Source organism: Drosophila sulfurigaster, chromosome 3 (genome assembly GCF_023558435.1).
Source record: "Drosophila sulfurigaster albostrigata strain 15112-1811.04 chromosome 3, ASM2355843v2, whole genome shotgun sequence".
Classification (NCBI taxonomy): Eukaryota; Metazoa; Arthropoda; class Insecta; order Diptera; family Drosophilidae; genus Drosophila; species Drosophila sulfurigaster.
Genome location: NC_084883.1, coordinates 18449998 through 18465373, shown reverse-complemented (window position 1 = coordinate 18465373; position 15376 = coordinate 18449998). Strand labels below are relative to the sequence as shown.

The window sequence follows — 15376 nt, the reverse complement described above, 5'->3', positions numbered from 1 at the left end:
AAATTTTCCAGCCCTATTGAACATAAATGCGACTTTTTTACTGCATAAATACTAAACTATGCGTAAAATACATTTCAAAGATATTTACAAATATAGATATATATATTTTTATTAAATCGTTTAAATGAATGCTAATAAAGTTATATTCACGTTTTTCTATAGCAACAAAACATCATTGAAAAAACGTAAATATTTTTTAAATCAATGCCCGGTTTTAATAATTGCACTTCGTAAATTAAAACATTTTCAAAATGAGTCTGCGGCCACACTGAGTGGCAATTATCGGACGAACATTGTCGCATGCAGAATTATGACAATTCTATGCTTTTTTTTGCTTATTTTCATTATGCAAAATTGAGAATATCTCTGGCGAAATCACTGATATGATTATTATTGTATTGAAAATTAATGCCGTGGAGAAAATCAATATGCATAAGCCGAAGCACCTAATGCGTGTTCTCGTACGGCTATAAAAAAGACAGCAAACGTGTTATTTAATAATGTAAGCGCAACACAACAAGTGAGTGCGCGTATTACAACAAATTGCAAACATAAAAAGCATAGACCTCTGAATGAGAAGTGAAATTTGCATAATAAGCATCACAATATTGGTAAGTCTAGAACAAAAAAAAGTGACCCACATGCATACATACTAGTGCATGCAAATACTTCATATGTATGTCATATGTGTGTTTGTACAGACATGTATGGGCAGACATACTTAAGACGTGTATGTTTGTATGTACCTCGTTGCCGCAACAAAAAAAAAAATAAGAATGTGCCTTCATATCATTGTGAAATTGTTGAAATTAATAAAGTGCTGTGAAATTAAGTGGTAATTAATGTTTCAATAAATAAAGTTTGTGTAGTTGCATCAGAATCCAATATGACGACAGATTATTCGTGTTACCAATGTGACCGGTAAAATATATTATTTTTATAAAAAAAACTATTTTCCTAAAGGTGTGACTTTTGCTGTGCATTTCTCTAAATGACTTTTTCGCATCCAGATCTATGCTTTAAAAACAAATACATAGTAAATACATAAATAATAAATAAACAATAAGCAAATAATTATTCTATAAAAATTTAATTTTAAAATTCACAATGTTTGTCTTTACATTATATTTTAAATACATTTAAATGTGTATTAGAGTTAGAAGCATACATTTTGAATGTTGTCAAGTCTGGTCACACATAAAATATAACCTTAAAAATGACAAAGTGACAAATTTCTTTTTTTGTTCAAATTAAGCGACAAAAACTTTAACAACGTCAATATAAACCAATTTGTGCAGTGTCTCCGATTGTAGCCTTTCCACTTGCCCCTCCTGTTTCTTTAAATAATGAATATTTGTTAAGGTGACACTGTGATTTTGTTGTTTTTGCCTGTAACAATAAAGCGATGTAAATAATATAAGCAAAAGTGAAAATTACGACAAACCTACGACCGACCGCGTTGATTGTTGTGCAGCGATTAAAGCACAAAACGTATATATATATATATTAACTTTAACTCCGCAAGGCAAAGATCACGTAGAGTAGTTAAGCCACATCAAATTTCAATGTCAGCTTCTACGACGTTGGTTGCTTGCGCGAGTTTTGTTTTTAGAACTCTGCAGGGGGAAGAGGACAACAAGATCGCAAATTGAATAAATCCATTTTATTGACGCAGGGCAAAGAGGTCCTCGAATCTTGAGGAAAGAACTTGAGCACTACGAAAGATGCATTCTTCGTCGGCGGCGGCGTCGGCGTCGTCGTCGAATGCGCTTGTGGAATACTCGGATGTGAGTTCTGAGGATTTCTCCGATCCCGAGGCTGGTGAAATTGACTCCGATGCGGCCTTAGCTGGCCGCGGTGGTTCGGCAACGAAATCAGCAAATCAAACTAAAAAACCAACTTCGGATTCCGTCTTACGTATCACAAAAACCAATGACTACAGGTAGTAAAATTCTGCAAAACAATATTAAATTGAAACTATTTCAAATGCTGTATATGATCTTATTTGTAGGAAGAGACGTATCGAAGGCAATGAAGACATTGCTTCAATTACGACAGCTGCTGAGTCGAGATCGCGCATTTCTGTTGTTGCAAGCGGCAGCAATCGATTAAGCATTGCATCAGTCTCTGAGAAACTCAATCATCATCGCTCCGACATCTCTTTAAGCTCGCCCAGCAAAATTTCAAAAGAAGAACAGTGGGATGGGGAACTGTACATGTCCAGCGATTCGATAGACACTGATGAGCTTGAAGCTGAAATGAAACGGCAGAAACGTAAAAAGCTGAAGAAGGATAAGCACAAACACAAGTCGAAAAAGAAATCGAAGAAGCGCAAGAAAAAGCGTGCCAAATCATACTCGAGCATCGATTCGCTGTCCGACAGCAACCTGAACACATTAATGGCAGATAGACGTAGTCGCTATACGCCACCAACGGCACCAAATAGTCGAGCCAAGAGTGCCGAGCGCACAGTTAGCGCTGCCCTGCCCAATTATACACCACACAAAGACAGTCAAAGTAGTCCCATATCAGCTGGCACTCCGCCTGCCCGACGCCCCAACAGCAATAATGCTTATTATGGCGATGCTGCTGTGGCGGCTGCTGCGACGGCAAGTACACCGATTGGGAGCAGCCTTCAAGTGACTGTAACGAACAAAACCAATGCAAATAGTCGTCATCGTTCGCCTCCAATACGCGCTGGTGGCGGCGGCGGAGGAGGAGCTATGCAGCGCTATGCCTCGTCGCCACGCACTCCGCCACAGTCACTCAGTCATTCTCATCAGGGAGCAGGAAGTGCACGTGACTCGCGCAGCTCTCGCTATGTTCAAAGTCCCCTAAAGGAGGACATTAATGCTCATCACCGGTCGTCAGGTAATACGTATTCAGGTCGCTACTCGGCAAGTGGATCAGTTGCTGGGCAAGGCGGTAAACTCAAGCGCTTGTCACCGGGTAAGTGATAGTTTATTGTGATCAACGTATTGATTATTATCTAAAAATAATTGTCTATTTTAGAAATGGACCGCTATCACCATCAGCCGAGCACGCCACCGCACAAACGACGAAAGTTCAGCGATGGACGTGATGCATCTGTGGGAGCTTACGAACATAGCAGGCACCATGCTGTTAAATATGATCGCTACAGCAGAGATCGCTATTCGCGTCGGATATCTAAGTAAGCTGCATTAACTCCAAATGTTGGTGAAATGTAATAACATTTTGTATGTTTGACAGGAGTCCTAGTGTACATCGATTATCGCGTGGTCGTCTATCGCCAAGTGGAGGAGGAGCCACATCGGGGAGCAGTAATTCAAATATGTATCGCCATAGTAATAGCAGTAGTCATAAACACAGCAAATATGGAGCTCCTCATTCTCCTTCACCTCCAATGTCAGCGCGATCGTCTTCCAAACGCGCCTCTGGCAGCGGCATGGGAATTTCCGTCGAACGCTACGCATCGCGTTCACCACGCCCCAGCTCACGGTACTATGAATCATCGCCACCATCACCTGCTGGTGTATCGGGATCGAGCTCTCACCACCATCGACGCTCACCAAGGTCCCATCAGCAGCATCATCGAAACAGCAGCCGCAAACGTTCTCCAAGCTCGGGAAGCAGTCGAAGCTCAAGCCCACGCTCAAGATCGCCAACATCAAGAGATCTTAAGCATAAACGCGATGAATACATTAAGAAGATCAGCGAAACAAGCTTGTTCGCTGAATTGGTCAAGGATCGCCATAAGCGGCAAAAGGCGCTAAAAGAGATTATTGAACGACAGGAGGAGAATAGCAACAGCAATGGTGCACTGACCATCAATGAGAACAGCTCATCAGTGGATGGCAACACGCCCAATGTGGGCGACAATCGCTCATCATCATATTTGGCGACACAATCCTCAGCGAATGCGACACCAAATGGCATCGCTAGCGGTGGTGGAGGTGGCGGTAAAACTGATTTGGACTTGAACAACATTCCAATGCCCAACCGAGAGAATGAGACACTACTAAAGCTTAATCCCCATATTGCAAATGCAGATGTCACGGATGCCTCTCCAACGACAACAACAACATCGACAATGACAATGGCCCTGAAAACGAACGCAAGTCAGAAACCGAAGAGTCTAACAGCGTTGCCCATGCCACCCGGAATGAGTGCAGCCGACTTGGTGAATGCAGCACACACGCCGTCGCCAACGGATTTGGGCAAGCAATCGACGCCAAAGTCGATGAAAAAGATGTCGTCCGATGAAAAGAATCTTACAGCGAATGCCAATGCCAACAAGAGCCTTTTGAATTTGCCAATGCCACCGGTTATACCGGGCAGCGAGGAATTGAGTGGCGATGATGATGTCATAGACAGTCCTGAAGACTTCGATACGCCCAGTGGCAACAGCACGAATCCCAATGCAAACACAAATGCCACGCAAGCAGGTGGACGTCGCCGTCCCGTTATACTTAATCGTCGCGACTCTCGAAACAATGTTCGCGATTGGGGCGAACGGTGTGTAGATGTTTTTGAGGTGATCGCCCAGATTGGAGAGGGTACATATGGACAGGTACTGTAGTGAATTTATTGTGCTATTGCACACTTTATCTGCGATTCCTTATTAATGTCTTATTTTTACTTTTATTTTAGGTGTACAAGGCGCGAGATCATCATACAAACGATATGGTGGCACTGAAAAAAGTGCGTCTGGAGCATGAAAAGGAAGGTTTCCCCATAACGGCTGTGCGCGAAATCAAAATACTTAGACAACTAAATCATCGTAACATTGTGAATTTGCATGAGATCGTAACGGACAAACAAGATGCTGTTGAGTTTCGCAAGGATAAAGGATCGTTTTACTTGGTTTTTGAGTACATGGATCACGATCTCATGGGTCTGCTCGAGTCTGGAATGGTAGACTTTAACGAGGAAAACAATGCGAGCATTATGAAACAGCTATTGGACGGTCTTAATTACTGCCACAAAAAGAATTTTCTTCATCGCGATATTAAATGTTCCAATATCCTGATGAACAACCAGTATGCTCGCGATACCCTTTACATAATTCTTTAATGTATAATTTCGATTTTTTGCTTATAGGGGCAAAGTAAAACTGGCTGATTTCGGCTTGGCTCGTTTGTACAACGCGGATGATCGAGAACGTCCTTATACGAACAAAGTCATAACGCTTTGGTATCGTCCACCGGAGCTGCTGCTCGGCGAGGAGCGTTATGGACCGTCGATAGACGTTTGGTCTTGTGGTTGCATATTGGGTGAATTGTTTCTGAAGCGTCCGCTGTTTCAAGCAAATGCGGAAATGGCGCAACTGGAAACTATATCGAAAATATGTGGTTCACCAATTCCTGCCGTTTGGCCTAATGTAATAAAGTTACCCCTATTTCATACACTTAAGCAGAAGAAAACGCATCGGCGACGCTTGCGAGAAGATTTTGAATTTATGCCAGCGTCGGCTCTTGACCTGCTTGACAAAATGCTAGACTTGGATCCGGACAAACGCATTACTGCGGAGGATGCACTCCGGTCTCCATGGCTCAAGAATATCAATCCGGATGAGTGAGTACAAATTGCATATTTTTCTATAATTAATATAAAATAGAAAGGAAGAAAATCGACATTGGCTTTGTAGAGTTAACAATGACGTTGACAATGAACTGACATATTTTTCAATCAACAGAATGCCAACGCCACAATTGCCCACTTGGCAGGACTGCCATGAACTGTGGAGCAAGAAGAGGCGTCGCCAGCTGCGCGAACAACAAGAGTCGCTGCCACCAGGTGTAATTTGCTCTGCCAAGTACCAACAACACGGTGCTGCGATGGTGGGGGATGCCTAGCATTTACTATATGCTTCATGCTTCAATGAAGGGGAAGACTATAAACAGCGAGAGGTGGAGTATGCCTGGTGGCAAAGTTAATATCGAAGTTTGTAACGAAATTACAAATAGTTCGCAGTTGGCAGTTTGGCAGGTGCAGACTCAAATCGGGTTGACATGCTCTACCAAAGCACTCTTATTGTTTAAGTCATCTCTTAAAAGAAAAAACAACACGATTAACTTAGATCATACATATATATATATATGCATATATATATAAATATATTAGTGATGAATTGCTACAAAACGGGCATTTCAAATTGACCGCTGTATAATATTGTAAAATGTATATACCATTTGCTGCTATATTCAAAACAATTAATATATTAAAGCATCATCTGTTCATTATTTTTTATGTTTAGAGTAATATTTTAAAATCCACAATCTTACATACGCAAATTGGCAATAAAAAAAAGAGCATGAGAAATAACACACTTAACCAATGTGTACCAAATTTAATTCCTTTGTTCAATTTCTTTGAATAGAAAAACGATTGACCAATTGATGCAATTAGTTTCTGTTTATTTTAACGAAAACGAAAAATCAGCAAAAATAGAAAACAGTGCTTAGTTTCAAAATAAAAGCGGAAATGTGAAGCAGTTAAAGGTTAGCATTTTAAAACTAAATAAATTGTTATATAAACTTACATATGTGTATATAAAAATATATATACATATATATACTAATTTAAGTTAGTAGTAATAGTATTAATTAGTATAGCAACATATGCATGTTGTACGAATAAAACTATAATGATTATTTTGTTAGGTATTTAAATTAAAATGTAAAGTTACAATTGAATTTATCAAAGTAAATGTGTACTAAAAGCACCCAAAAAATATATACATATATTTTAAAAAGCTTATATTTTTTAATATATAAATGAAGCCCATTAAGCAAAAAAAAATGTGTATAAAAATTACTATATTTAATAAAACAAAAAAAATATGCGTGAGACTGAAAATAATTGAACACAAAATTGTGCAATTTCAATAACGAAAATTGTAAAACGTTAATTCTAAAATTCCATATAACAAGACATTAATCTCCCAAAGCGCAAATCAAATAGAAATTTGGTTTTCAAATCATAACGACAACTATAATCAAATAAGAAAATGATCTGTCGATCTGTCAATCCGTTTACACACACAATTCACACAAATATACATGAAATGAATTATCATATTGAGCATGAAATTTGTTTAAGATAAGATGATGGTTTGATTTGCATTATATGGTGCGAGAGAAGTTGACAAATGGGTGTTAATAAAGGATGTTAATAATAATTATATCGTGCGATTTCTTTCTAACGACGTTTAAAATTGAAGTTGTTTAAGATAATCTATACAATTGTCAAAAAGTTTTCTTTGAAAGGAGACATGGTATCCAAAGTTAGGAATATTAATAGGTGAGTAGAGTAGAATTTTCTCTATTTTATTTTGCATAACGACTCCAATTTAAAATTTTTAAATCGATCATAGAAAACATGTTCTTTATGCGTATCTGACACAAAAAATATCGAATATATTTATCGATTTCAGTGCTGTAAAAGGCATATGGCATTTTCTTGTGCGCATTCACTAGTTTCCAACACTATTTTAGTTGGCGTTCTTCTTTTAAATGATTTTCGGCTTATTTTTGTTTGTTTATTAAAAATTAGAAGTGAGAGTACAAGTGTAACAAAGTAAACTATGCTGCCATATCGAAACTATGGAGAAACGATCGATGTAATTACTTTCACTCAAATGCATCTGTATAAAAAATTTAAATAATATCCAACTATCTGTATCCATAGGAATTCGAAGTACAGCACCTACTGGGCAAAGGTGGCTTCGCTCGTGTTTACAAGGCGAAATGCCTGCGCACACATCAAGATGTAGCCATTAAAATGGTAAATAAATAACAAATACTCATTAACACCTAATGTATAATATGACATTATTTCATGCAGATTGATAAGAAGCTAATTCAGAGTTCAGGATTGACGAATCGAGTGCGACAAGAGGTTGAAATCCATTCCCGCCTCAAGCATCCATCCGTATTGCAACTCTACACGTTCTTTCAAGATGCCAACTATGTGTACTTAGTGCTGGAACTGGCGGATAATGCGGAACTGCATCGTTACATGAACCAGCAAATGAAACGCCCCTTTACTGAGGATGAGGCATCGTCAATTCTGCGACAGGTGGTAGCTGGTCTGCTATATTTACACTCCCACAACATTATGCATCGCGATATCTCGTTGTCGAATCTGCTGCTCAGCAGGGATATGCAAGTGAAAATTGCCGACTTTGGTTTAGCGACGCAATTGAAACGACCGGATGAAAGGCATATGACGATGTGTGGAACCCCAAATTATATATCACCCGAAGTCATTTCACATTTGTCACATGGTTTGCCTGCGGATCTTTGGAGTGTCGGCTGCATGTTGTACACGTTGCTTGTGGGACGGCCACCCTTTGACACCGATGCGGTACAGTCCACTCTCAATAAAGTGATCCACTCCGACTATACAATGCCAACGCATTTGTCGTATGAGGCACGCGACCTAATTGACAAACTGTTAAGAAAGAATCCACATGAGCGCATATCACTGGAACAAGTGCTCAGACATCCATTCATGCTTAAGTCGGCTGGAAGTCATGCAGTGGCATATACAACGCCAGGTGCGTCGGATGCTTATAGCCTTGCCAGCGGCGATAGCGGCATCGTCACCTTTGCGAGCAGTAAGTAGAGAACATCAATAGATAAAAGACTATATGTTAATTCAATATGTTTTAGATGATTCAAAGAACTCTAACCGGCTACGTTCGGTTGAGCAGCAATCCTCGCAGAATATGCTGCCGCAGATTCAGGAAGAGTATGGATTCTATCAGGAAAAGTTTTCAAAACCGGCGTCCTTTGACAGCACAGATATGGACTGGCAGAGGCTTGGAAATGGAGCTCAGAATGTGCCATTTGTAGCACACTCCACGCCTGCCGTACCCTCTGCTGGGCGAGAGAACAAGGAACGCATCTCTGTACCACCTTTAAACACGTTGAGATTGCAGCCAACGCGTTACAAAACTAAAAATGCTATTATGAGCATTATGGCAAATGGAGAAGTCATAATCGAGTTTATAAAGTCGAAAAGCAAGATGAATGAAGACCGCATTGTCGATATTTGTCGCATTTCCAACGATGGACGCCGCATTATCATATATCAACCGGATCCTGGGCGGTAAACAAGCGAAACTCCAACAAATAATAACATATTTAAAAGATTTTATTTATTTTCAGAGGGTTGCCTATACGAGAGCAACCATCAGCCCAATATTTAAGTGGCGAGGATTGGTCTTATGATTATGACAATTTGCCCAACAAGCATTGGAAGAAATATGTTTATGCCGCTCGCTTTGTGGGCTTAGTAAAAAGCAAAACGCCAAAAGTAACATACTTCAGTGCTTTGGCCAAATGCCATTTGATGGAGAATCTGGCAGATTTTGAGATGAACTATTATGCAGGCGCCAAGTTGACAAAGTCCCCGAGCGAAGGCATCAAGGTCTATGATACTCATGGCGTGCTATTGTCGGATCATGCGAGTAACGAAGCGAAAAGCCTCATTGAACATAGCAACGAGTGCTTCGCCCACTGTCTTAGTATCTGCAATGCTTTGGAGCTGGCTCAAACGGGAAATAATACGTGTTTTCCAGTTACTATCGGACGACGGCCGTCAGCAGCTCAGTTACCACCAACTGAACGTTCAGATGGATTAAAGGATACAACAAACTTTGCATATTCTACACCCAAATCACACCATGTGAGTCATTCAGTTATTTTTTAATCTTCAGTTTTAATAATTGAATTAAATGTTGTAGGGCTCTATTAACTTCTCGATAAGCACACTCTCGTCAATGCGCAGTGGAAGCGATGTAATTGGATCACAGGTGTTAGCTGCCCAACAGAATGTGCCTATTAGACGATTGAATATTCCAGGAGTTGGCTCTGCAACTGAGGTGGTTTCTAATGGAAAACATTCTTACTTTCATTTCCTAATTAGTCATTTATTTTCAGTTGTCCCATGGTGTTGTGCAAGTGCAATTCTATGATGGATCAGTGATCTCTGTAATACCAGAGGCTCAGGGAGGAGGAGTAACATACACTCAGCCCAGCGGGGTCTCAACCCACTTCCCTGATCATGACGACCTACCGTTAGCGGTTAGGGATCGACTCGCTCAACTGCCTCAAGTGCAGATGAAACTGAAGTGCGCTCCTTTAATCGGTAGCAAAAAATTTGACTGCAATGCATTGCCTGCGAAGCCGACGACTTCGACTCCTTGGCACAATCGCATGCTAATATGAACTAAATCACATATACAAAAAATAATCGTTAAGTAAAAAAGTTCAATGCATTTGTATTATATAATAGTCTCTTGCCTTATACAAATATATTTTATACTAACCGTTTAAATCAATTTATATCTAGTTAAAAACCAAAAAAAAATATTTTACTAAATTTATGATCAATTTTTTTTTTAAATATTTATTAAAAAAGCAATTAAAAAGTAAGTAAAGTAAAAGTACCGAATAATGTAATTTCTGTCCATATTTATTAAGTATATAAGTCGAGTATTTTATCAATGACTAATTTATTTTCACTGAAATACGCCAATTTTTAAAAAATAAAATTTTCCAAATAAGCGTTTTTTTTATATAGTATTTTATGGTATATTTTTTGTTTTTGATAGCGGTATATTCTCAAGATTAAGCTACGGTCACGCAGCAACTAGTACATACCGATTCAGTGTTTTTGTCAGTGCTGCACAGTTTGGTTTATGTTTATTTTGGTTTGATAGTAATGTGTTTTGGGCGCAATTAATAAATGTGTGTCAAACATTAAGAACTGTTCATAATGCTTAATTGAATGTAAACACATTGCAGAAATAATCAACGCATAATTTATTTAGTGCTTGGCCCTGCCTCTTTTTGTTAAGTCGCGCAGTCTGGCCCCCAGCTTCAAAACTGGTTTCATTCAGTTGGCTTCGTGTACACAAACTTCAGTCGCATTAAGTCTGCATTCACACACGTATTTACTATGCTCAAATACATGTAAACATAATAACTGTAACGTAATTGTGCACCGTCGTAACAGTTAAAGTTGCTATATACAACAATTTTCTTATTTGAATTTTGATATTAAGAAAACTCCCAAAAATGCGTAAGTGTTTAATTTCTAATGAATTATGCATTTATTAAACCAAAAAACATGGAAATTTTGTTGACATTTTAAAGCATGTGCATGTGCTAACGTTGGAAAACTACAAGTCAAATTTTTTAACATTTAACACACGTACAAACAAACATTAGTTGCTCTCGCTCATAGATGGCGCTATTGCTTAATAACTAATAATCTTGTGGGTGGGTGGCTTTAGAGTTTTGATTATTTATTATTCCACTTACATATTTATTTATAAGTTATTTAAATTTAAAAATACCTTATTCAATTCAGTTTGTCATTAAAATGAATTAATTGTATATCTTAGTGATTATAATTACTTAATTTCTTTTAAGTTATATCAAAGAAGCTTACTTTACCTTAAAATACCAAAGCAGTGTCCTAGTTGTGCTACTGAAGTTGTTTGATAGTAAAGAGGGTGGTTCATGGCCCCTGACATAAATAACTTTAAACAACTAAAGCGGCATGCTATGTTTGCTCCACGTATCAAAAAAAGTTGACGGTTTTCGACAATTAAGCATTTTTTTTGTTTTATTCTTCTGAAATTTATTTGTCGGTTATCTTTACCAATTTGACGCTTATTTTAAATTCATAATTATCTCTGATTCAGACATCAGACCTTATTGTTGTTTATTGCAATTGACAGATGTGCAAGCAGCTTAAGCATGACCTCTTTAATTGGCAACTCCAATTGAACCAGCAGAGACTTGGCGCTCTGTTATAACATTTTCGAATTCGAACTCGACTGACCAGTTGCTGTCAGTCGCCAGCAGCGTTGCCAATTTAGCTATTTCCCCCGCTAGATCTGACGGTTTTCAAAAGCAAAATGCGGGATAAATTGAAAACTAGCGGCTAGCGGGAAATATAGCTATTTTCAAAACAAAACTGATGGAACTTTAGTTTTTTAAAAATATCTGGTACTTTTGTGTATTTTTATGTTTTACTATGCCACACTTTAAAACCTTGCAGTATTTTTGCATTGCAATGGTAAAAAACATCGATATGCCAAAAGATCTTTGCATTTTTATCGATTTATAGTTTTTACTAGTTTTATACTAGATATACATGACCATCTGTGTATTTCACAATTTCCAAAACGATCGTGTGGGGCAGTTAAAATGCCCAAGACTTATAACTCCTTCTTTAAGAATTGGTTAGCTCTAGATGCAGCCGATGATCTAAAATGAAAATATTGCAAATGTACCATTAATGCGAAACTTTGTGATTTGCAAGCACATGCCAAGACAAACAACTATAAGTCTTCGTCATCTGCGTTTTCACAGTCGAACAAAATAACGTTTGTTCCGACTGTCTCTAAAAAAAACGACGCATTCATTGGTCAGCCCCATTGACCATTTGGGATTGTTGTGAGGGAACAATTTTCGCAGAACAAAGTGCACCAGAATAGGGCATGATTGATGAAATTAACTACTCCTTATTTTCTGGCGGTTTCTAGCGTTTTTCATATGTTACTTTAGCTATTTGATGAACAGAAGAATTGGCAACACTGGTCGCCAGTTGAGTAAGCGGTTAGACAACAACAAACTGTTACGCTCATTGAAATATCGAAAGAGAGCTACTCCGATAAGGTGTTTGTGTGTGTGTGTGTCTGATATACTTATCTCATCGCAGCACGCAGAGCAAAGCCAACCGCACCTCAGTGCGACCAACGTACGAACGATAACTTGAAAGACTGCGCCACACAACTGGACAGAATGGAGTCGCCGTCCGACTATTGTAGCCTGCTATCTCAATTGGCTCTCTTTGAGAAGGGCTCACTAGATACACACTATTACATACTCGAATATGGCAGTTAAAAGAGAGCGAGAGAGAGTAGGAACTCTGACACTGAGTGTGCCATGACGTTTATGTGAGTGTGATTCACTCATTTTTGTGCTAGGTTCATTGAAAAACTCACAGTGCGCTCGCAGAGAGCTTTCAGTTTCGATCATTTGTGGCTGCTGCAACTAATTAAGACACGAAACGATTTTAATTTTTAATTTGTAAAACCCAAAAAGAATCAATTTCACTGTGCAATATGTCCAATAAGGGCAATTACAATAACCGCGATCGTGTGCGGGATCCACGCGAAGAGATTTTGCTTGAAACGAACTTCGAAGACGACGGTGGGGTATTAACTCGTGCCTATAACAATCATCCTTACCAGAATAGACGCAACAGCGTCTACCAATCGGAGCGCTCTCTGGACAGGTACACAGAACGCGGTGGTGATGGTGAAGGTAGGAAAATATATGTATGTAGTACGACAAGAAACAATCGCACTCACGAATTTACTACGCACAGTGGTTCCGAGAATCGGACATGTCTATGAGCTTTATCACACTTTACACTGTGCTTGTCTTATCTATGTTTTGTATCCGTAAATATGTCACCTATGGCTAGGCAGAGTATAATGTAACTATTACATGTATTTTCGCAGTTTATATTCTTTGTGTGTTGTGAGTTTATCCCATAGTTACTAAAGTCTTTGTTCATTCCTTTAGCCGACTGCTGTCAGTCATGTATGGCACGGATTCCCTACGCGACGCTGATAGCGACACTCATGTGTCTGCTGGGCGTGGGCATCTTCTGCGGAACCATGTACAGAGGAGCCTCTCTAACGGTCATTATGATGGATCAAGTGTTTCATCTGCGCCTTATATGGTAAGTCTTTTTACCATCAATTGTGGCATACTTCAATTAAAATCTTTTTTTTTTCTAGGATTGAAGCTGTGCAGATGATATTTGTGATCATTGCCGCTGGGATGGCTGCTCTGGGATTCATGATTCTCTTTGTTGGTTTTCTTGCCACGGGCGCCACTCGTTACAAGGTCTACAGGGCGTGGCGATCACGAGTTGGCGGCCGTATTTCTTGTGCTGTTCTTATGGGCATTACGTATTTGCTGAACTTTGTCTGGACACTAATATTATGTTTCCTCGTGATTGTCACATTTATTTATACCATGTTCTGGAACATGTGCAGCAGTGTGGAGCAGTCCCTGAGCTGCATTGACTTAACACAATTTCGTAAGTTCATAGCTGCTATTAATTTTATTTATATACATTTAAATCTTCCATTTTTACCGTTTAGATTTCATGTTTCCGCCAAATACTAAACTCGAGGACATGAAGGTCTGCGAAAAATACGAGATTAAGGCTTTTTGCAAAGATGGTGTAGAACCTGCTGAAGTCATGTTTATCTTAGCCACGCTATCAACACTCTTGGTGATCCTCAGTCTTGTGCATTATTTAATGTGTCTCTCCGCAAATTACGCACACATTCGTGACCACGAAAAGTTTCAGGAACTTCAGGAGATACAAAATCTTAATGAACTAGAGTACAGCGCAACATCCAAGGATCGCTTCTAGAACGTATTTGAAATCGATTAATTTGTGCTTCCATGCGGAATAGATGGAACACAATGACAAAGAAATGCAACGAAAATGCTTTAGTTTATAGAATTTGTTTTTAATCTTTAAAATTATACCCAAGCCTGTTTTGGAATATTTATTTAAGTTTTTCACAACTAATGTGTGTGTAATTCTGTATCGTAAATTTAATTTAGACCAGAAGCGCTAGCGATTAACAATCAGACACAAAGGCATCTATGTTATAAACTCTTAACGCTGTGCTAACAACCGCAGTGGAGCATAAGCAGAGATGCGTGTAATTGCATCGAGTAACTGGGTTCTTTGCCCTGTCTACCACCGTGAAACCATACCAAAATTTATGTGCTAAGCTGGCACTAATCATGTTTTAGTTTTCACCAACTTGCGTCCAGATATACATATATATATACGTATATTATTGACATATAGTATTCTTTCCGTCCAATATTGGTTTTTCCGTCTGGCTAACATAACATATAATTTAAAATATTTAATAAGTATGTTTTTCTGTTTAGCATATTTGTATTTATATTATATAAACTAATCATACATATGTGTACATTTTTACGTTCACATGCTTATCAAAACATACATACATATGTATATACTTGCATTCCAATAAAGAATTTTATATAATTTGTGTATTTTTTTATTGATAAAGCGTTTACAAACAATAAATCTATTTTTCTCCCATGGTCTTTAAAAAGTCCGCCATTTGACTAATCGACTTTCTTGATTAGATTTCCGATAAACTGAGTCACTACCCTCTAACGGCTGTGGTGGCTTGTCGATATAGTAAACTAAACCAATAGTTATTATTTTTTCTTTGGACGTGATTTTGGACGTAATAATTTTTATTTCAAAAACCTAATCAAATATTTAATTCCGTAAATTA

The 15376-nt window shown here is 38.5% G+C and overlaps 3 protein-coding genes across 5 annotated transcripts; all 3 read left to right on the top strand.

Annotated features, from left to right (window-relative positions):
- Window positions 1-274: 274 nt before the first annotated feature.
- Window positions 275-6335, top strand: LOC133844494 (cyclin-dependent kinase 12). 2 transcript variants are annotated; one of them, XM_062278516.1, is made up of 8 exons: window positions 275-611; window positions 1676-1942; window positions 2012-2949; window positions 3013-3172; window positions 3232-4552; window positions 4633-5021; window positions 5083-5556; window positions 5678-6335. In XM_062278516.1, the coding sequence occupies exons 2-8, from the start codon at window positions 1725-1727 to the stop codon at window positions 5835-5837; spliced, it is 3660 nt and encodes a 1219-aa protein (XP_062134500.1). In that variant the 5' UTR covers window positions 275-611; window positions 1676-1724; the 3' UTR covers window positions 5838-6335. The 2 variants fall into 2 exon arrangements, with proteins under 2 accessions (XP_062134500.1, XP_062134501.1); XM_062278517.1 differs by lacking the exon at window positions 275-611 and adding an exon at window positions 1197-1362.
- Window positions 6336-7422: 1087 nt separating this feature from the next.
- Window positions 7423-10346, top strand: LOC133844495 (serine/threonine-protein kinase PLK4). The gene is made up of 7 exons (XM_062278518.1): window positions 7423-7603; window positions 7672-7767; window positions 7828-8602; window positions 8658-9096; window positions 9156-9675; window positions 9734-9871; window positions 9930-10346. The coding sequence occupies exons 1-7, from the start codon at window positions 7568-7570 to the stop codon at window positions 10215-10217; spliced, it is 2292 nt and encodes a 763-aa protein (XP_062134502.1). The 5' UTR covers window positions 7423-7567; the 3' UTR covers window positions 10218-10346.
- A 317-nt stretch (window positions 10347-10663) lies between these two features.
- Window positions 10664-15074, top strand: LOC133844498 (neuronal membrane glycoprotein M6-a). 2 transcript variants are annotated; one of them, XM_062278522.1, is made up of 4 exons: window positions 10664-11073; window positions 13596-13755; window positions 13814-14118; window positions 14183-15074. In XM_062278522.1, the coding sequence occupies exons 1-4, from the start codon at window positions 11070-11072 to the stop codon at window positions 14458-14460; spliced, it is 747 nt and encodes a 248-aa protein (XP_062134506.1). In that variant the 5' UTR covers window positions 10664-11069; the 3' UTR covers window positions 14461-15074. The 2 variants fall into 2 exon arrangements, with proteins under 2 accessions (XP_062134506.1, XP_062134505.1); XM_062278521.1 differs by lacking the exon at window positions 10664-11073 and adding an exon at window positions 12979-13331 and having other exon boundaries at window positions 14183-15071.
- Window positions 15075-15376: the final 302 nt, after the last annotated feature.